A 19,015-nucleotide genomic window follows, 5' to 3' on the forward strand; every position below is an offset into this window, starting at 1 on the left:
AAGAATACGCAAAAGTTTTTCTCTTACTTGACGAACTATCTTCAACCATAAAACACCATCCACGATAACAATTGTGAGGTAACTAATGATGCAATAAAACTGACTGAAAGCCAGCAAAATAGTCAATCAATGGCTGATCATTTGCTCAATTACCAGCCAAGCGAGTTTTTTTATAAAAAAGGATATCTTTATTGTATTGTACAGAAGTTAACGAAGTTTGTCGTCGGTGACGAAAAGTGGAAAGGTGGCGTTTTAGGTCTAATTTCAGAAGAAGTTGTTTAAGAACTTGTTGCGGAGGGTGGAAGCCGATAAGATCGGTTGGAGGCAATTGTCATCTCATGTCCGATGAGCCCATTAGTTTCCTATACATTTTGTTGCCGAGGTAAGGCCCGAATTCGTGAATCATTTCGTCCAATTGAATAAGTTCTTGGTTTTGGTTGATTTCCGGGCATATTCTTTTTCGCAGTTGGTCCAAAATGTGTTCGAGTCCATCTGAGTGAATTGGGTCGGATTGTAAGTCGTTTTGGAGATTTTCAATTCTTTCGGATATTTTAGGTAATCTATTCGAAAAAGGCGTTAAAAAAACATCAAAAAACTAGGAGCTTACCTTGGAATAATGATTTTTCTAGTGACATCTGAGCCTAACTCGGATAAACCCACAATCGAGCCGTAAAGTTGTGCAAGTGCTGCGTCCCTTCGATCCAAAGGTTTCTGCAATGATTGCACAATTCTATACGGAATTAAAAAAAATTGCCAAACAGAAACTGTTTACCTAGTCTGAAGCATCGATGTAGTAGTAGTGAAGTTTTTCGAGATTTGAGCGAGAACTCGTGCAGCGTACTGCCTCAGTGCCCAGTGGTTTTCGCCAATTCTCTGGCATAATTGTCTCGATACAACGCATGAAATAACGACAGGAATAATTTCGTGAAGATACATATCTAAAAGAACCTTTTTCGATGTCTGACGAAGATCGCTTACCTAGTGACAGCGTAGGGTTGTCAAGAAGAGCTTTAACCATACGCATGAGGTAGATAATTAGTGCTAAAATTGGGATGAAGCGTGAAATCAGAAGAATAGGTCGCCTACCTAGATTATTTTCGTTTATATTGCATTTGATTCCTTCAGAAATGAAATTCGTGAAGCGAGGTAACATTGCATGAATGCCTGTATCTTCGGCCAGCGAATTCAAAGCTTCTTTGCGTATTTCTTCGTTTCTGCCAACTGCAGCCTGCGTTATCTCTTGATAGTACTTCATCTGTTCTATCGAGAGTTCGTGGCGCATCAATGGCTTTTGCTCCAGCGCTTGGGTCTGCCCCTTGTCGCCTGCTTTCTTCTCATTCTTTTTGTCTTTTCCTTTGTCTTCTTTTCCAAGATCTTCTGGTAGTTTCTTTGCCGAAAGATCATGAGGCGGCTTCTTGGCAGGAGCTTTAAAAAAGCATAAGAAATCGACTATAGTCTATAGAAATCCTTACTATAGTAAGGAGCGATTTGCCTTACCTGGATTTTCTGGAATGTTTGGCTGGACCCCGTCGATAACTAACCAATGCGCACGGATTTTGACTGGCGCTGGTATCTTTGATATCGAGTTGTCGAGAAATTTGACGAGATCAATCTCTCTGTCTTCGTTGAAGTGAAGTTCACGTCCACCCCCAGAGGCGAACCTCCACGGCAAGTAGTCTGTACACGTAAACCCATAGAGGGTTCTATCCTCCTCGCTTTCAGGGCAGAGTCGATATCTTTCGGGCCAAGCCGAGATCTTTTCGATTTGCGCATGAATTTCGCCGAGTCTTGTATTATTCTCTGAAGAGAATTTTAACGCTAGTCTGGCCAAATACGGCGCTTTTATTAGACATATCATTAAGAATAAGATACCTTCTTTACCTTGAGGTGGAACTTTAAATTTTCCGCCACGTGCCTTGCCGCATCTTCTGGGATAGACGTAATCCCCACCGATTCACCGAACAATTTGATTGTCTGGACACCTATAGAGTTTTCATCGGTCTCCATCTAAACAATACGCGCTCAATTAAATTGCTAGTCCTATCACTTCTTCAATAGGAACACAGGAGAACTGGCCATGACAGTGATTAAGCATTCTTTTTACATTCACAATAAATAGCTGCCATTAGAGTACATGGCGACTATTCTATTTATCCATTCAAAAGCTATATTTCAGCCATAATTTGCTTGTCAATATAAGTGCTTCTGAAGTCTTTCAAAATCCCCAACTGATTGTGGTAGAACTGCTTGAGAATGGGATTTTTGACAGTTTTGATGAAGGAGTGATAGTTACTCTCCAGTGACTTCACGAACATTTCGAGATGAGAGAAAATAATACTTCGATCTCTGGCGGGCCAGTCTTCGAACTGAGAATACACTGTGTCCAGAGGAAATGGCTCGTTTCGGTTACAAAGAGACCAATATCGTAAAAACTGTGCACGAAGAAGACTCCACGAACAGCCGGAGAGGCTGATGGCGTAGCCAGTTTCGAATCCATTACCCTTTGCGATCGGTAGCATTCGCTCTTCCAACACCGTAGTTGTCGGTATTTCTACCAAGTTGTATGGATTTTCGTTCCCTAATTATCAATAAAAACTGCCGAAAAGAACCGCCACTGCTAACCTAGAATGAACCCGTATTCCGACAACAAGAATGAGTCCGAGTGATTGCCGTAAGATATAAACAGTTGCTTGTTCTCGCCGATCGGACTCAATGTTCGAATCGTCAGCCGATCGTCGTAGTAACATGTTTCGGTGTTAGCTTCCAAGGAATGATTGAAATGGTCGAGAAGCGGGGCGAGTCCCCAGTTCAAAGTTGTATCCCACTTACTGTCGACGTGCTGTTCAATCTCAGGAGTCCAGTGCGGACCTCTCAAATAGATCGTCCTCGTATTCAGTTGCGCGAAAGCCAGTCTCAGTGCTTCTTTCAGTGGTCAAAAGCTGGCTTATATGTTACAAAAAGGACAAGTAAAGTCATCCAAAGTAAATCCAAAAGGAAATAAACTTTTGATCCATGACAACGGCAGATTCAGCGTCATTCGCGAGCTTTTGAATAATTTTTTCGACGGTGGCCTTTCTCTTCATCACTTTTGGCCTTAAATTTTGATCTTTTAGGTGTAACTGGGCTGAAGCTCGACAACGAACCTTGGCATACTTGGCGAAAGTCGCTCTCAGTCCAGTAGAGAAAATAGTTTGGGAACTCTTTCGGCAAGCTGTTAAAGTATTCCGGATAGTGGTCTTCGCAGTAGAAGGCCAAGTAAAAGACAAGAACCCACTCATTCGAGAGTTTCAATTCTAAGCGCTGCTTGTTCAGCTCTTCAATCTGATCACACAATTTCTTCCCTGTCAGAATCGTTTCTATCGGAAGTGAAATGATTTCATCGCCTTCACTAAGGGTTGCATTTGTCTTCAAGCCCCTCCCAGTCGTCTGAAAGTTCTCAACTTCGAGATGATTGATTCTCAGACGCTCATCGTTCTTCCATTCGTTCTTTAGACGCTCTTTCAGTTGATTTGCCATTCTGAATCGCAAAAGATGTGACGCTCATGTTTCGTAAGTGTGTATGATAGACATGCAATAGACTCGTTTTTAATTTTCATGAAAATGAGACGTGGCAGCAGTGAAATAGCAAACATTGGAAATTTGGAAGTACAAAAATCTAAAATGGCTCAAGGATCCATGAATTCGCGGAGCGCCTTCTTTTTGCGACGCTCTCTCATGCGCTTGCCACCTTTACGCTCTGAGTAGCCCGGGTCGTCCTTGAAGCAGAAGCGGCAAATCCAAATTTCGTCTTTCGGCAGCCGTCTGAAAATAAACTCCACACACTTTCAAAAACGTTTCTTACCGAAGAGCGACGCAAAAAGTGTGGAAGCCTCTATCGCAGCGGTCGCAAAACAATATTTGTTCCTCGTTTCTGCTCTGCGCACAAACGGTACACGTTTTGCACTCTATGCAGGCCCACGAGTAGGTCTGTATAACTTCATGTTGATCATCAGTGAGACCCAAGCAGGCCGAGTGCGAAGAACGATCGCAAACTTGGGGAAGAAAATGAGCATTTTTGCAGCAAAGCTTGAACAATACCTGTGCATCGGGCAAATTTGTCGCCTTCTGGATTGTACTTTTCGCGGCAAGTGCAACAGACATCGTCAGAGACACCTGATGCAGACGACTCCTTGTCCTCTTCGTGTTCCTCGACATCATTCTCCTTTGCGTTTTCTGATTCTTCGATTGTCCCCGCTTTTTCTTCTTCTTCCTTCACCTCCTCTGTTTCTTCTTCTTTTGCGGCTATCTCGCTCTCGTCCTCTGGAGACATTTTTAGTATTGCATTTTTCGTCAACAAAGCGCCAAATTACCTGAGACGAGCTCCTCCATCGGGTCCACTCTCAGCTCATCGTCGTCAAAAACTGTCAGTGCCAATTCATTTCCTTCAACTGGCAAGACTTCGAGGCAGGAGCTGAGGGGAAGCTTACGCAGTTCTGAATGATTCCTCTAAGAGCGCCAGAAAAAAGTAACTTACGCTGCGGCGAGTAGGTCTTGAAGTCGTTGTGATACTGTCCAGAGAGAACCGGGACGGGATAAGGTGACTTTCTTGTCTGCCAGTCTTTTAGTTTCTTGAATTGTCGAAGAGGCAAGTGAAGTCGGTTCGTGTTCGGCTCGTAGTAGGATTGGCAGGACTCCTTTCGCATTTGATTGAGCATTTTGTTGAAGGAAGCGACCGATTTCGTCGCCTTTTAGCTGGGCCGGCATTTCCTCCGCCGGGATCTCCACGATCATTGTTTTGTGCTGGTCTTTCATTTTGTATCGGATGTACTCTTCATGTTTGCTCGGGAACTCGTCCTTCATCAAGTCGAGCGCGTCACCCATGAGCATAGCCGAAACTCCGATCGAGTACTGCGCCTCGTTCAGATACTAAACAGAGCAATTCTAGCGCGAATGGTGTTTCAGTTCTACCTCGAGCGCGAAGAGATGCTTGATCTCCATTTGGTCCAGCTTCCTAGTCTGCACTGTGGGATACTTGCGCTTGAAATTCCCCGAAAAGTCCAAAAAGGCGAGCAGTTGCTCAGTGAGCACGAATTTGTATCCAGACTGAACCACGCTTTATTCAAAATGATTGAGAAATTTCTAGACTCACATCTGGAGGCCACTCGTACTCATTCAACTTTTGCGTGTAGTACTGCGTATTAATAACATCATTGTTGGCGTTGGCGATTGACCTTCTCAGAGCAGACATGCGAAAAACTCGCCTTTTTTATTCGCGAGATTTGGATTGAGAGCGAGACAGAAAGAAAGAAAAATGCGCCTCGGCCAATTGCCCGCGCGCGATGACTCACTGCGTTTTACCCCGCGTACTCCACCGCCCTTTTCGTCTTTTCCTCGCTGGAACGTTTTCTTCCTAATTTACTTCATTATCCGAAACGTCTATCATATATTTGCTGTTATACGAAAATATATTCAAGATATTTTTGTAATAAACTAATCCTAACTAGCCTCCTAAGAAGACCTAAGTTCGTCCAATTTTTAAACTAAATTCTAGTTCGCCCATCATGATGATTGGGAGGAAACCCCGAATTTTGTTTGAGATTTCTATAAGAAGCGGAAAAAAAGCGGAGAATAGAGTCGCTGTCGTGGAGCATCTAAAAACCATAATGAGAGCGGGCGCCGTTGAGCACCGACCTAATCGAGCGACCGAGCAATTCATACTTACCTGGGCGGAGGGTAACCTCGATCAAGTAGGGGGTTCCCTTATGGCGAGGCCGTACCATTGCACACCGGCGCGGCTGACCTGTATCTCTTTGCCAAATCGGTGGAGTGTCCGTCACAATTTCTGATAGTGGGGTTCTGCGTTCGCGCGAACCCCTTCCAAACTCGAAATTTCCCTCACGGGACAAATTTGCATCTGCAGCTTTAGTTGCAGGTTCCTCAAAAGGGCTCTCCACCGGCTCATCATTTTCACAGGGCTGAGGTCTCAGAAATCTGCCTCAAGAATCCTTAGTTTACCAACTGATCAATAATATAAATTTGAAGAAAATTGATAGTATTTGGCAAGCAAAATTCTGGCTTTTAGTGTGCTCTTCGAAAAGGTATTAGGGCAGGAAAACATAGAAGACTACCACTTTCAATTTTTCTTCAACCTTGCAGGAGAGGGAAACCGAAGTAGTGGATATCTGTGAATACAGAAGAGGAGTAGTCCACTGAAGACATTTCCGGCGATAGCAGAACTCTCGCTCGCGCCTGCCGCCTCGCGGTTTCTGCTGGTCTTCCCTGTCTTTTTTCAATCTGAACAAAGTAAACTTGAAAACGCGCAGAAGAGTTGCTTTTTGTCAGATCAGAACTTCGCTGATGAATGAACTTGGACCAAGCCAAACAATAAGAGAACGCATTGAAGCAAACTAGTTTTGTTAATAGGAAACCACAGCCCTTGGAGATACCGCGCCTGTATAAATTTTCTTAAAAGAGAGATGGATCATGAACACGAAGAACTTATTTGCTCAACTCTTAGGAACTTGCTTGGTCAAAAATCGTGTTAGACTGAGAATGCCACCGTCACTGATCTTCGCTGGATTAGTAGCGGTGTAAAGGTTAAGACAGCACTATTTGTTCAGTGATTAGAGCGTCAGTTGTAACTCTTATGACCAAAGAATCAGAACATGGTCCTTCATGGAACAGTGGAGAGCTGTCAAGTTTCGGGCTTACATTTTAGCTCTATATCATCTATTCAGCTCCGAAAGAATCTGTTATAGCTCGGCAATAGATGTTTCTTGAGGTGGCGGACAAGAACATGATTGAAATCCTTTACTCCATCTACCACCCGTTTAACTCGAAAGACCACGTCCTTCGCTATCGAAGAAAGTATGGAGACTCGTTTGTCAGTCTCTCCACAAATTACACCCGTGCAAAAGCTATCTGGCTTGAAGATCCCATAGTGCAGCGAAAGGGAACGGGTCTATGAAAACGGCCTGGGAAACATGAGTTTGATACGTTATTGTTAGCGCGGCTGAATAAAAGATAAAATTAAAAAAGCGATAATTTATTCAAGGATCCGAAAAAAGTACAACCAGTTCCGAGAAAAGTCGGCATACTTGAGCGATGGTAGTGATCGTCACCTTTTCCAGTTTTTGCAAAATGAACTCGACGTTCAAGCACATCGAATCAGCAAACTTGAGAATAAACGAGCTCGAATCGAAACAACCAGCGCGAAAAAATCTCATCGAAAGAAATCCTCAATGCAGCGAGCTTCCAATACCGCGAAATTCACGAAAATGTTCAGCGCCATGAGCGACTGTGGGAAACTATCGACACTTTCGCGCCTTTCAGATATTCTCGATTGCCGCCTTTGCTACTTCGTGTCTGTCTTCTTAGCAACGCGAAAATTTATTGGTAAGTAAATAGCAAACCGTGCAAATTGTGTTTCGTTTTTGTTCCACTATCCGGAAGACGACGCCTCGTCAATCACCTCAAGGAGTTTGAATAATATTCAGTTGAATAAATACTAGCTTTTTGTGGCCTCAGCTATCGGTTACAGTAGCGATCGATGCATAAATGCCTCCATCAGCAAGTTTCCGAAATTTGCCAAAATTGAAAGCAGTGTATCAACTGCTACTTGAAGTAGGATCGAACATATAATCTCTTAGATTTCTTCTCTCAGCTGCCTGAAGATGTATCGAAGAAGATACTGGAGTATCTTGGTCCGCAGTGCCTACTCAATGCGGGCATGGTTTCGAAAGCATGGAAGAATTTGGTGGAAGACAAAGACTTATGGAAATCCCAGATCAAAAACGCATCTTTCCCTATGCCAGTGTACGATGAAAACATGATCGCAAAAGACTTTTTCATGAAACACGCTCGACGCTTCCAAAGATGGAAATTGTTTAATCCCCTTACGCGAACAATTTCGAAGTGGCCAGCAACTCTAGGTGAAAAATAAAAATGACAAGTTTTTGTGCATCTTTTATTTTTAGTTGTCAAGCTCAATGATAGAATTATATCTGGGAGCAAAGGATGTGTTCGTATTTGGGAATCGTCAAAGGTATCAATTAACTAAAAGTCAATCGCAACGAGCATTTGTACTCAGATAAATATCGAACCAGAAGGAGTTGTCTCCATCGGAAAAGCAGATACAAATGCATTTATTCCTCTCAATAATCAGCTTCTCATATTCTGTTCAAATGGCTATTTGAAGGTTCTCGACTTTACAGGTAATTACTGATAGCAAATTACAGGAAACTATTGATTCAAACATATTCAGATTGCGCATCACGGAGTATGGAAGAACCCAAATTTGAACAGAAGCTATCAAAGCATCCACTGACTTGTGCTTCAAGATGGGTCGATAGAGCAAACGAAAATAACGGAGAAGTCATCGTTGTTGGAGATGGGGACGGAAACATCATTATTTATAATTACGAAGATAAGGCTATTAAAATGAAGAAGAAAATTCACAAAGATGAAGTTTTAAAAGTGTCCGTGCATTTCGCTTTTGATATGCAGGATGCTATAATTGTCTCTGGTGGAAAAGACTTTTCAATCAAGGTTTGACCGTATCATACGCTTTCAAATATAAGGAATCTTAGGTGACGAAGCTCTCAACTCTCACTCTTATGCATTCGTTTTCTATTGCATCTGCCTTAACATCCTTCCACGTTCTCTCTTCTGGTGAAATTATTATCGTCATGAAAAACTCAGTTGCTAGGTATATTTGTCATGTCGAATAGTACATAAAAGTCTCCTATTAGAAGCAATCTCCTCCAAATGAAAAGCGAGCCAGTTTGGGAAACAAAAGTATCAACATATTTTACCTCATCCGAAATTATCTTTCAAGATGGCCAAAGATGCATGGTTCTAATTGGAACTATCGAGGGGAAAATCTATATCGTAGACGCAGAAAGGTAAGATATCTTCCCAGAAACAAAAGTTGATTCGTATTTTAGCGGTTCGATTCAAAGTAAAACAAGAGCTCATCGTGGCGAAGTAAAAAGCATGCTGCAAATCGAAGACACATCTCTTCTGTCCGCCGATGCCGGCGGAATAGTATTTTCAACCTTTGCATGAAGAGTTTGTTTATAATAAAAAATCAAACGAGTGAATTGAACTTTATGACTTGCAGAGAGGATCGAGTAAAAATGAAAGCATTCAGTAGGTTTTGAGTTTTTCTTAGGCATCTTTGTACCAGAAGAGTCGTTGTTGTTAGCAGAAGGATCACTAAAGTGATGCAAATGCATTTGGTCCGGTTTGTTTTTTCCAAAAGATCGCTTTGAGTTACAGTCTATAATGGTGGAGAGTAACATAATTTGCACTGCTGAAGAAGAAATTTGTGGCTTTCATTTGTCCCAGCTTTATGAGAATTTAGCTGTTTATTGGTACACTTAGTGTACTTATTAGGAACGAGTTGTTTACGGCGAAATATTGAAGACAATAAAACGCTCCAATAAATTGTTCACTAGGAAATGTCGTAATCTTGCACCGCGAGTGAACCTTGTAGAACCTTTCTTGAAGTTTCGGCCCACTCTGTTCGGGACCCGGCCCATCTCATAAAAACGGGCGGTTTCAGGTGGGCGAACCCCATGCCCTTCCCGGCTGCTTCTTATTTGAGACGGCATAGGTGTGAGATAGCATCAGAGACCGGTTCCAATCGCACAAATACGCGAAAATCTGCGAGAGAAATTGCTCAAAAGCTGAACCGTTTACGTGTAATTTTGATTTTAGAATGCCTGAAGCAAAAACTGATTACAAGGTTGCCGACATCAGTCTCTGGGAATGGGGACGAAAAGAAATCGTCATTGCAGAGAACGAGATGCCTGGTCTGATGGCTCTTCGAGCTGAGTACGGCGAGTCCAAGCCACTCAAGGGCGCTAGAATCGCTGGTTGCCTCCACATGACCATTCAGACTGCTGTTCTTATCGAAACTCTCACCGCTCTTGGTGCTGAAGGTATGACGATATTCTGAGTGATAGAAAGCCGTCTAATCAAAAATTTTTAAGTCCGATGGTCTTCTTGCAACATCTTTTCTACTCAGGATCAAGCTGCCGCTGCCATGGCTAAAGCTGATATCCCGGTCTTCGCCTGGAAGGGAGAAACCGAGGAAGAGTACCTTTGGTGCATTGAACAGACTGTCTACTGGCCAGACGGACAGCCACTTAACATGATCCTTGACGATGGTGGAGATCTCACTAATCTTATCCACGACAAATACCCTGACGTAAGTTATTGTCAAAAAAGCCTGATAACTTAAAACTGATTTAGCTCCTCCCCGGAATCTACGGTGTCTCTGAAGAGACCACTACTGGAGTCCACAACCTCTACAAGCGAGTTAAGACCGGCAACCTCGGCCTCGCTGCCATCAACGTTAACGATTCCGTCACGAAGAGTAAATTCGATAACCTTTACGGTTGCCGAGAGGTACAATCGAGAAACTAACCCAAATTAATATCTGTTAAGTCACTCGTTGACGGAATCAAGCGAGCTACTGACGTCATGTTGGCGGGTAAATGCGCCATTGTTGCTGGTTACGGTGATGTTGGAAAAGGTTCCGCCCAGTCTTTGAAAGCTTTTGGCTGCAGAGTCATTGTCACAGAGATTGATCCTATCAATGCTCTCCAAGCTACTATGGAAGGCTTCCAGGTAAATTTTCATCATTGAAATAACGATTACCAGTTTTACAATAAAGGTCGATACTATGGACAATTGCGCTCACCTCGCTAACTTGGTAGTCACCACGACTGGTTGCAAAGATATCGTCACTGCTGAGCATTTCCTTGCATTCAAAGAAGACGCCATTGTTTGCAACATTGGCCACTTTGACTGTGAGATCGACACTGCATGGCTCGAAGCTAACTGCACCGAAAAGGACACAGTGAAGCCACAGGTATTTCAGAATGATCATTGAAAATGGTTGCATTTTTGTCATAGGTCGACAGATACACCCTCTCCAACGGTCGACATATTATCTTGCTCGCGTCAGGTCGACTTGTGAACCTCGGTTGCGGTACTGGTCATCCTTCTTTTGTTATGTCTAACTCTTTCGCTAACCAGACTCTCGCGCAGATCGAGCTCTGGCAAGAAGTATGGGACTTCCATTCAATCATATTTCTAACGTCTATGTCTTAGCGTGAAAACAACAAGTACAACCGAGGACAAGTCTACATCCTGCCGAAGAAATTGGATGAGAAGGTGGCTGCCGCTCATCTGGGTGGTGTCTCTGCTGTGCTCACAAAACTATCTGGTGATCAGAGCGAGTACCTTGGTATTCCATCTGAAGGCCCTTACAAACCAGAACACTACCGATATTAATTCGCTGTCCTTGTTTCCTGCAAATATAAGTCTAAATAACTGACAACTAATCAACAGTCTCTATTTTATTGAGTGCGTTTGCAGGTGTGAAGGAATTCAAACCCAGTGCAAATGATTTTTTATTGGAGAAAACAGTGCTCCAAGATTCTATGTTCGTTTTGCTTTCTCGAGAAGCCATAGAGCATCTTCGAATCTAAATTGGTTGGTTTTAACAGTAGAAACCTAATGAAAAACCGTGGCTTTGCAAACATGTGATCATAGACACAAATCATCATGAAGAGAAGGAGCACGATTAATGACCAAATGATGGTCCCACGAAAGAAGCTCCAGAAACTACAGCAGCGTGGTTCTGTCGCCACGTTATTGTTCGTTTTTCTTGTTCTGGGTAGGGGCAATCCACCTGTTTCTTCGTCATATACTTTCAGAGTTTTCAATCATGATATAAATTCATATTTTTACTTATTTTATAAAGTTTAGTAGTGCTCGGTAAAAACGCATTCCTCTATGACTTCGGTTGAAATAGTACGGCTCGGCAACATCTGCGTTAGTAGCAAGATTGTACATTTTTTTCAATTTAAAAGTTTGAAACTCTCTTTACTTCAAAATATATCAGCGAAAAAGCCGGCCTTTTACATCTGCTCATTGAAAAACAAAGGCATCAATAACAATATTTTAAAAACAACTTCCTAAATCTGTTCGGGACGAATATTTCCCTGCAATAGATTCAAATAGCGATCCTGCAAAAATTAACGCTAAAGTTGAAACTTCATCGGACGAGCACGCCGGATAAGGTAACATTCATGTTATTTTAAATGAATTGAAATAAGTTGAATGTGTATTCTCGTATCTGTGAGAGGCAGCAACAGAATAATGTACATAGAACGAGCGCTAAACGGAAATAAGTACCAGAGTCGGAATCTTCATCATGAATTCGCCATTGAATTATTGTTTTCGAGCTTTAGAGAAACCTGTTCTCTCAAGGTTTCAACCTTTTTCTTAAAATGTATTTAAACAAGTGCGAGTTTTTGCAAAAAATACCGTAAAAATATGAGGAATAGATAGAAGGTGGTCTAAATCATTTGGATCGGGCCCTTCATCCGAAGGGACATTAGGGTCATAAGATGGAATAGTTTTTACTCGTTGTCGTCGACGGTTGTTCGCTCGATTACGGATCGAGCGTGCAACAAGACCAGGACACTAATGACTGTTTTATGCGAGCGCTTCAAGAAATATGATCACCTTGTTAGCTTTAGAATGGGACCAGGTGTCGGTTTCCATTATGCTCGAAATACTCTGGGTGTGTTTCAAAGGCGCATGTTTTTTCAAATTGAGAGTTGCACCACGAGGAGGATAGTCATTTAAACTCTTGCTGCTTTCAACGTCGCTCAGTTCGTCGTCGCCATCGCAGGCATCATTCTTATTTGCGGATGACGTTCACCCCGGAGAGTCTCTATATAAGTATTTCAATTTTAAACTCGAGTATAAAAATTGTAACTTTTGTACAATTTTAGGAAACTCTAAGCGCCTGAAGGGCGCTTTTCACAGACGATGACGAAAGTAAGAGTGGAAAATGCCGTGAATCCGGTTCCTTGTAGCGAGATTCAGAAGGCGAGGAGTCATCTGTGCAGCTGGCCTCTCCAGAAGGGCACATCTCGACGTCAACCATATTTTCGAATACGGGTTCGACATCTATACAGTGGTAAAAATACAGCAGATTCACGTCATCCCACCTGAATCCGCCAAATCTTGGTTCAAGCCCATCTCAGCGTCCGCGTGATATGATTCGCTTTCTGACTGTTCACGGGATGCGAAATGAAGAAAATGAATATCAGAGAGCAAATCGATTCATTACTATAATCATGATTTCAATCTAACTGTATCCCTAACAAATGTCGCTGAATGCGCTCAACCTCGACAACCATCATTTTCTTTGACTTTCTGCGCTTTTGAGATCTCTGTTTACCCAACTTTTCATCATCAGAATCTTGAACGGATTGCTGGGTAGTTCTGTTATCTTCTTGCCGCTTCCTAAAGTTCTTCTCAACCCTTTCAACATTTCACTTCTTTTAACTACAATCTATTGAACCAACCGGTCATCAAGGTCTTTCTTCTTTTTATATTTCTTACAAGACGCGCCACTCAGTAACGTTGCACCTGTATCACCGGCCGAGATTGAGAGCATATTCGTCTCATGAAGAACGGATTGCAAATCTACACGCCACTTGGTATCTGTTGTATTATTGTGCTGTGTCTGGTATGCCATGCGAGAGTACAATAGTCTCCTGAATATGCCTTTTCACTACGGGAATAAAAACTCAATCGTAACTACAACTGTATTTAACTGTATATGGGAGAAAAGAGAAAATAAACAGAAAAACGAACAGCGAGGGCTGGAGTACGTTTGGCCGAATTGGAAATAAATAAATTTGGAGAAGGAAACATTGAGTATAAACTAAAGTTGGTGAGTGAGTAGTAAGTAGGCCTCTTGCAGAGCAGGATCTGCTCATCAGGTAATGTTTGATTGAAAAGAAAACGTATAGTCTTGAACTTGATTTTCAGTGAGGAGGATTTGTTGAAGGAACGAGGTGAGCGTACATAACTTCGTAAAAGACTCTTTACATGTACTTGGAGACGTGTTCTCGAGCAATGATGAGCTTCTGGATCTGGCTAGTACCCTCGTAAATCTGGAAGATTTTTGCATCTCGCATAAGCTTCTCAACAGGGTAGTCGCTGTTGAATCCGTTGCCTCCAAAGATTTGAACGGCATCAGTAGCATTCTGGTTGGCAGCGTCACCAGCAAAGAGCTAAGAACGTTGTTTTTTACTGTTATCTTACAGGGCCTTTACCTTGGCGATGGAGGCGAAATAAGTGTTTCGTACTCCGGTATCAATCTGCCAGGCGGACTTGTAAGTCATCAGTCGTCCGAGCTCAGTTCGAGAAGCCATCTCAGCCAAAAGGAATGAAATCTAAACCAGGTTCTTTTTATTGTCTCTGGATGAAAAACTTACCGCCTGGTGCTGAACAATGGGCTTTCCCATGGTTTTTCGTTCAAATGAGTACTTGGTGGCTTCATCAAGGGCTCGCTGAGAGAGTCCAGTAGCGGCGGCAGCGACTGGTGGTCGGGTGTTGTCGAAGGCAGCCATGGCGTAGAGGAAGCCTTTACCGACTTCACCAATTACGTTCTTCTCTGGAATTCGGACGTTCTCGAATCGAATACCTCGAGTATCGGAACATCGCTGACCCATATTGATTTCCTTTCGACCAGGCTGGACACCTTCCCACTCACGCTCAACAATGAAGCCAGTGAAGGCCTTCGAAGATGGGCACTTAGGGTCTGGGTTGGTTCGGGCGAGTACGAAGTACCAGTTGGCGACGCCACCGTTCGTGATCCACATTTTCTCACCATTGAGGACCCACTCGTCACCGATCTTCTCAGCCTTGGTCTTGAGACCAGAAACATCAGATCCGGCGCCAGGTTCAGTAACACCATACGCGGCCTAGAAATTTATAAAGGCATGTTTACTAATTAAATTTTTAACCTGGATTGGCTCAGCCAAGAGTCGACCAAGATACTCTCGCTTGAGCTCATCAGAGCCGCCAACGAGCAGAGGCATGGAGCCGAGAGAGTTGGCTTCGATGGCAGTCTCCATACCGGTGCAGCCATAGGCGAGCTCTTCGGCAATGATGCAAGATTCAAGACATCCCAATCCGAGTCCTCCCAATTCAGGGTCGACGTGACCATTAACTAAAACAATGATCAATTGTTGTCATCAATAGTGCTTTGTTTACCAAGACCGAGCTCCCACGCCTTCGTGAAGATCTCCTGTGGGTATTCCATAGTCTGATCGTACTCAGCTGCCTTGGGAATCATTTCCTCGCGGGCGAACTTTCGGGCAAGGTCTTGGAGGGCAAGGGTGTCTTCATTAAAGTTGAAGTTCATGCCACAGGGCTCGGCGCTGACGGTCATTCGGCGAGCAGCCTGGCGAAGGAGCGATCTGGCAGCCATTCTACTGAAAAATAAGTTAAAGATTTTCATTTCGAACAGAAAAAGTTTAAGTGAATAAGGGGAGCAGAAAAAAGAAGAGTAAATGGAACAAAATAATTGAAATCGGAGAACAAGAGTAGGTAAAAGTGGAGAATAGAGCCGAATCTGTTAAAGAAAAATTTTGAACGCGGTGAAGTACAAAATTGTTTTTTTTATAAAAAAAAACAATCAACTACGCCGCGAACAAAACCCATCTTAGAACAGGATCAGCTAGTTCGTAAATAAACGAGCAGTCAATTATGACTGGGCTGTAAGATAGTAGTAAAAGTTTTCAATGTTGTAAGGACGATTTCACAGAGAAGTTGATCAGTATTCACCAGGGAACAAGTGATGGAGTGCGGATAGCGATGCTTTGGCACGTGCGAGCTTTTTGTTTCTGCCAGATCCTTTGAATTTCTGCGCGCCGAGATTGGTGCGGACTTGGATTTGAATCGTGTACATCTTCACACCAGATGAAGTGGTTTCACCAAGCTCTTGGTAGCTCACGAAGCCTAATAAATGATGTCAATACTTGTATAAGGAAATAGAGTACGGAGAAGTTTAAATAATTCTATTATAGAAAGAAAATGGATTGAGTCTTGATTAATTTTACCTGGAAACCGCTCGTTAATCTTCGTGGTGGGATGTGTTCCATCCAAACAGAGAACGCGCTCCTTCTCTTCTTCGAGATTTTCCACTCCGAAACGTTTAATAATCTCATGCGCTGCTTCTGCCTTGGCGATATTCTTTTTGTAACCCTCGCCACTATTGGTTAAAAGTTAATAAGTTCAAGAGAAGGATAATCACTTACCAGAACTGCTCCTGCGCGATTGTCACTCGGGCTATCCATTTCGCGTCGTGCTTCTGCTCAAGTTCGTACGTCAAAGCTGGCCGTTTCGCATTCAAAACGTGAAGCGGACTACGTCCATCTTCCAACTACGACTTAGATTAGATTACGGAAATAAATTAAATAATTTAAAAATCAATTTAAAAAATGTCAAAAAACGGCGATGATCCTTAATTATTATTTCTTTCTAGTCATTGACTATGATTTATCTCTGAACCCAAGAAAAACTATCAGTACACGTACTGAAAAAGAGGAGAGTCGTGTGCATTCGAATTTGCTCTCTCCGCAAGCGATTTGAGATTGACGTAAGCTTCCAGAATACCCTTCACCCGCCTTAGTTCAAACACGCCAATATTTATCTTCTTCCTATGGAAAAAACGCACATATTATTTATTCCGAATTAAGATTAATTTTCTCATGACCAAAAAAGATACTCTTGTTCAAATGAAAATATATGACAAAACGATAAAGAATTGATTATGAAAGTTCTTGTTAGCAACATGTTACATAACTAGTAGAAAACCCATCCCCTCAAATCGTTATCAGCTTTACCTTGGGCATGTCCTTTTTGAGCAAGGGATAGTTTTCGAGGACGTTGAGGGCACATTTCTGCCTCGCTATCTTTACGTTCCAGCTTTCACCAGTGAAGACGTTTCTGCTGTCAAGTTCACATCGTACAATACAATGTCCTGCTTCCGCTTTCACTGTTTGAAACTTGAGCAGCACTTTCTGGGCGAGCTCAGCAATGGGAGGAAGTCCATTTGCTGTCAGTGGAATTTCTTCCAAGAAGACAGGGTACTTTTCGAGCAGCTTTTGCGCAGCACGTCGCTTGGCCAGGTTCAAATTAAAACCCATCCCTGAAAATGAAGATTTATTCTAGAGGAGTTTAGCAACGAGCCTGAAAAGATGATGATTAGCATAAACGATGCTACACCGTTGACTGGTGTACCGGGACAGCCAAAGCTGTAAGCTTTTTTTATTCAATATTAGATCATCGCACGGTTATATAAATTTTACATAATATTGTCCTGTGGCAGCTAAGAGGACACAAAAATTCTCTTTTAATAATTTTTCACTCTAATATCACTTTTACCTTCGAAGCGTGTGTTTCCGTAGACCGCGTTGACCTTGAAAATTCCGTTTCCAGATTCAATTGTGTCAATGGTAACATCTGGCAATCGCTCGTGAAGAACAGCAAGTGGATTCCTTCCATCTGCCAGAGTCACCTGACTGTTTTGTAAATGCGGATTTTCAGCGAGCAACTTTCGAGCGGCATCGGTTTTGGCCTCCTTCTGAGTTGCCCCGAATCCTGAATTTACTCAAGTCAAACAGTAACAGTTTAAACAGTCTCCGAGGCGCTAGGAAGACTTTGGGAGCTGCAGACGACGCTTACCCTCATAATCACAGTTACAGTACGTGGCAGTAACTGCGACAGAAGGTGTGCTACTTGCGTCATCTTTGCTTGCAGCTTCTTTTTTGATGGTGTACTGAACTTGCCGAGGAAGCTTTTCGTTCACCTCGCAGAGAGGATCCTTGTTTAGAGAGTTCAAGTGGTTGACTTGGCGACGGTTGTTTTTCTGCTTTCGAAGATCTTCGATGAATGGGATCCCTAAATTTTCAGTTTGAAACGTAGATCTGGTGTTTCTCTACCTTCGAGAGCTTTCTTGGCGGCTAGATTCTTGGCCATTCTTTTGTGATGGCCAAGGGCGGAGAACTCGTGCTCCTGGAGAATGACGGTCGCCTTGATCATTCCTTCGTCATCTCTTTCGTTCACTTTCCACCGCGCAGAAGCATTCGTCAGCTCATTGAGCTCAGCAACGGGGCTTCTACCGTTTTGTAAAGTGTAATCTATCGGATTGTCCAAAAGGCTTGGGTTGAAGCGAAATGCTTCCAACGCTGCTTGCGCTTTCGCGGCTTTTTTGTTCGGTCCACTGCCCTAAACAGAGTGCTCAATGAAAGTTTGGGGAAAGGTGTCTTACCGTGTATGTTTGATTGTTGATTATAACGGAAACAACGAAACCGGTGGAGGTTTGTTTTTCCTCCCATTTTAGAGCACGGCGCCTCTCATTTAGCAGCATGACGGGGTTCTTGCTTTCCCTAGCCAATGCGGCTGATGGGGACAAACTCGCCATGCTAAACAAAGAAAAATCAAGAAACTAGTTTTTATACAAAAATATATTTTAATGTTATAAAAATTGAATAGTATTAAAAGAAACAGCAGCAGCAGATGAAGAACAATGTCATCGTCCCTCGTCAGCCTTGTCTAGTTGGGCAAGTGCGAGATCGTTGAGCTCGAGGCCGACGCGGATCGAGCGTGCGGTTCGATCTATGCGACTCAGCTCAGCCATTTTTGATTTTAGAGCTTGATGGGTCGCCGACTGTTTTAGGGTTTTCGATTTTAATGTTTCCGATGGTTGATCTGTAGTAGATTTGAACCCGTGACAGAGCCTGTTGTAGAACGACGCAATTCATGCAGATGCCTACATTGAGCGTGACTTGTTTTCCAGGGGATTCAGCTGGACTCTCTGGGCGCTTCCTTGGAAACTCAGATTTCCTTAGCTTCATTATTTCTGTCCTGAATTTAGATTGACGTTAATAACGTTTCATAATCTATGAAACTCTCAAACACGACGCTACCTGAGCTCATTCGCTTCTTTTGCCGCACCCATTAGCTTTTTGCGCATCTCGTCGATTTGGTTTTGTCGTTCTTTGGAGTCGAATTAAATAATGGACATACTTTTACTCTCACCTTTGCTCTGTCCATGCATAAGTCTTTCCACTTGTTGCTTGAGCAACTCGATAGATTTGTTCTTATCGCAAATCTGATCTTCGTGTTTACTGTACATATCTCGCAGCTCTTT

General features: G+C 42.8%; 8 protein-coding genes and 1 non-coding gene across 11 annotated transcripts; 3 read left to right on the top strand and 6 right to left on the bottom strand.

Moving 5' to 3' along the window:
• Positions 1–185: 185 nt before the first annotated feature.
• Positions 186–2,030, bottom strand: LOC145708669 (transcription initiation factor TFIID subunit 6-like). The gene is given in 8 exon segments (XM_081786368.1): positions 186–560; positions 608–730; positions 773–938; positions 979–1,041; positions 1,087–1,425; positions 1,498–1,698; positions 1,701–1,800; positions 1,882–2,030. Coding segments are annotated over 8 exon segments (1,347 nt in total). The 5' UTR covers positions 2,008–2,030; the 3' UTR covers positions 186–331.
• Positions 2,028–3,539, bottom strand: LOC145708672 (SET domain-containing protein 4-like). 2 transcript variants are annotated; one of them, XM_081786371.1, is made up of 4 exons: positions 3,144–3,539; positions 3,026–3,106; positions 2,623–2,928; positions 2,028–2,578 (listed from the first exon to the last, which is right to left on the bottom strand). In XM_081786371.1, exons 1-4 carry the CDS (start codon positions 3,514–3,516, stop codon positions 2,166–2,168), a joined length of 1,173 nt encoding a protein of 390 aa, XP_081642497.1. In that variant the 5' UTR covers positions 3,517–3,539; the 3' UTR covers positions 2,028–2,165. The 2 variants fall into 2 exon arrangements, with proteins under 2 accessions (XP_081642497.1, XP_081642498.1); XM_081786372.1 differs by having other exon boundaries at positions 3,026–3,093; positions 3,144–3,283.
• Positions 3,540–3,543: 4 nt separating this feature from the next.
• On the bottom strand, positions 3,544–5,287 carry LOC145708678 (PHD finger protein 10-like). The gene is given in 8 exon segments (XM_081786377.1): positions 3,544–3,801; positions 3,842–4,031; positions 4,078–4,299; positions 4,350–4,472; positions 4,514–4,682; positions 4,684–4,905; positions 4,948–5,082; positions 5,129–5,287. Coding segments are annotated over 8 exon segments (1,296 nt in total). The 5' UTR covers positions 5,228–5,287; the 3' UTR covers positions 3,544–3,665.
• A 406-nt stretch (positions 5,288–5,693) lies between these two features.
• On the top strand, positions 5,694–5,856 carry LOC145710675 (U1 spliceosomal RNA). Its single transcript, XR_014135060.1, has one exon. It is a non-coding gene; the product is annotated as a U1 spliceosomal RNA (small nuclear RNA).
• A 1,192-nt stretch (positions 5,857–7,048) lies between these two features.
• On the top strand, positions 7,049–9,074 carry LOC145708671 (uncharacterized). The gene is made up of 8 exons (XM_081786370.1): positions 7,049–7,374; positions 7,629–7,910; positions 7,956–8,023; positions 8,069–8,192; positions 8,243–8,526; positions 8,568–8,686; positions 8,730–8,882; positions 8,925–9,074. The coding sequence occupies exons 1-8, from the start codon at positions 7,221–7,223 to the stop codon at positions 9,043–9,045; spliced, it is 1,305 nt and encodes a 434-aa protein (XP_081642496.1). The 5' UTR covers positions 7,049–7,220; the 3' UTR covers positions 9,046–9,074.
• Positions 9,075–9,667: 593 nt separating this feature from the next.
• Positions 9,668–11,333, top strand: LOC145708670 (adenosylhomocysteinase-like). Its single transcript, XM_081786369.1, has 7 exons — positions 9,668–9,923; positions 9,975–10,192; positions 10,237–10,392; positions 10,432–10,614; positions 10,661–10,858; positions 10,903–11,055; positions 11,101–11,333. The coding sequence occupies exons 1-7, from the start codon at positions 9,701–9,703 to the stop codon at positions 11,281–11,283; spliced, it is 1,314 nt and encodes a 437-aa protein (XP_081642495.1). The 5' UTR covers positions 9,668–9,700; the 3' UTR covers positions 11,284–11,333.
• A 753-nt stretch (positions 11,334–12,086) lies between these two features.
• On the bottom strand, positions 12,087–13,546 carry LOC145709744 (uncharacterized). Of its 2 annotated transcripts, none has more exons than XM_081787443.1 (6): positions 13,374–13,546; positions 13,169–13,311; positions 13,014–13,076; positions 12,523–12,972; positions 12,322–12,480; positions 12,087–12,278 (listed from the first exon to the last, which is right to left on the bottom strand). In XM_081787443.1, exons 1-4 carry the CDS (start codon positions 13,544–13,546, stop codon positions 12,791–12,793), a joined length of 561 nt encoding a protein of 186 aa, XP_081643569.1. In that variant the 3' UTR covers positions 12,087–12,278; positions 12,322–12,480; positions 12,523–12,790. The 2 variants fall into 2 exon arrangements, with proteins under 2 accessions (XP_081643569.1, XP_081643568.1); XM_081787442.1 differs by having other exon boundaries at positions 13,169–13,329.
• Positions 13,547–13,591: 45 nt separating this feature from the next.
• Positions 13,592–15,305, bottom strand: LOC145709742 (medium-chain specific acyl-CoA dehydrogenase, mitochondrial-like). The gene is made up of 5 exons (XM_081787441.1): positions 15,073–15,305; positions 14,823–15,028; positions 14,292–14,780; positions 14,130–14,249; positions 13,592–14,087 (listed from the first exon to the last, which is right to left on the bottom strand). The coding sequence occupies exons 1-5, from the start codon at positions 15,287–15,289 to the stop codon at positions 13,899–13,901; spliced, it is 1,221 nt and encodes a 406-aa protein (XP_081643567.1). The 5' UTR covers positions 15,290–15,305; the 3' UTR covers positions 13,592–13,898.
• Positions 15,306–15,324: 19 nt separating this feature from the next.
• On the bottom strand, positions 15,325–18,312 carry LOC145709746 (uncharacterized). Its single transcript, XM_081787445.1, has 8 exons — positions 18,134–18,312; positions 17,805–18,090; positions 17,548–17,763; positions 17,248–17,463; positions 16,707–17,011; positions 16,119–16,243; positions 15,921–16,072; positions 15,325–15,819 (listed from the first exon to the last, which is right to left on the bottom strand). Exons 1-8 carry the CDS (start codon positions 18,284–18,286, stop codon positions 15,635–15,637), a joined length of 1,638 nt encoding a protein of 545 aa, XP_081643571.1. The 5' UTR covers positions 18,287–18,312; the 3' UTR covers positions 15,325–15,634.
• Positions 18,313–19,015: the final 703 nt, after the last annotated feature.

The sequence above is a fragment of the Oikopleura dioica genome, chromosome XSR (genome assembly GCF_907165135.1).
Source record: "Oikopleura dioica chromosome XSR, OKI2018_I68_1.0, whole genome shotgun sequence".
Lineage (NCBI taxonomy): Eukaryota > Metazoa > Chordata > Appendicularia > Copelata > Oikopleuridae > Oikopleura > Oikopleura dioica.

Coding starts and splice junctions, on each gene's coding strand:
- LOC145708672 (XM_081786371.1), bottom strand. CDS start 3,516: ATGGCAAATCAACTGAAAGAGCGTCTAAAGAACGAATGGAAGAACGAT. Junction 3,107..3,143: donor CTTTCGCCAAGTATGCCAAG/GTTCGTTGTCGA, acceptor TACACCTAAAAG/ATCAAAATTTAAGGCCAAAA. Junction 2,929..3,025: donor GCTCGCGAATGACGCTGAAT/CTGCCGTTGTCA, acceptor GCTTTTGACCAC/TGAAAGAAGCACTGAGACTG.
- LOC145708671 (XM_081786370.1), top strand. CDS start 7,221: ATGCAGCGAGCTTCCAATACCGCGAAATTCACGAAAATGTTCAGCGCC. Junction 7,911..7,955: donor GAAGTGGCCAGCAACTCTAG/GTGAAAAATAAA, acceptor TTTTATTTTTAG/TTGTCAAGCTCAATGATAGA. Junction 8,193..8,242: donor GAAGGTTCTCGACTTTACAG/GTAATTACTGAT, acceptor AAACATATTCAG/ATTGCGCATCACGGAGTATG.
- LOC145708670 (XM_081786369.1), top strand. CDS start 9,701: ATGCCTGAAGCAAAAACTGATTACAAGGTTGCCGACATCAGTCTCTGG. Junction 10,859..10,902: donor AGGACACAGTGAAGCCACAG/GTATTTCAGAAT, acceptor TTTTTGTCATAG/GTCGACAGATACACCCTCTC. Junction 11,056..11,100: donor AGATCGAGCTCTGGCAAGAA/GTATGGGACTTC, acceptor TCTATGTCTTAG/CGTGAAAACAACAAGTACAA.
- LOC145709744 (XM_081787442.1), bottom strand. CDS start 13,546: ATGGCATACCAGACACAGCACAATAATACAACAGATACCAAGTGGCGT. Junction 13,077..13,168: donor GCGCATTCAGCGACATTTGT/TAGGGATACAGT, acceptor CCCGTGAACAGT/CAGAAAGCGAATCATATCAC. Junction 12,973..13,013: donor CCAAGATTTGGCGGATTCAG/GTGGGATGACGT, acceptor ACCACTGTATAG/ATGTCGAACCCGTATTCGAA.
- LOC145709742 (XM_081787441.1), bottom strand. CDS start 15,289: ATGGCTGCCAGATCGCTCCTTCGCCAGGCTGCTCGCCGAATGACCGTC. Junction 15,029..15,072: donor GGCGTGGGAGCTCGGTCTTG/GTAAACAAAGCA, acceptor TCATTGTTTTAG/TTAATGGTCACGTCGACCCT. Junction 14,250..14,291: donor CCATTGTTCAGCACCAGGCG/GTAAGTTTTTCA, acceptor AACCTGGTTTAG/ATTTCATTCCTTTTGGCTGA.
- LOC145709746 (XM_081787445.1), bottom strand. CDS start 18,286: ATGGCGAGTTTGTCCCCATCAGCCGCATTGGCTAGGGAAAGCAAGAAC. Junction 17,764..17,804: donor CGCCAAGAAAGCTCTCGAAG/GTAGAGAAACAC, acceptor CTGAAAATTTAG/GGATCCCATTCATCGAAGAT. Junction 17,464..17,547: donor CTGTAACTGTGATTATGAGG/GTAAGCGTCGTC, acceptor GAGTAAATTCAG/GATTCGGGGCAACTCAGAAG.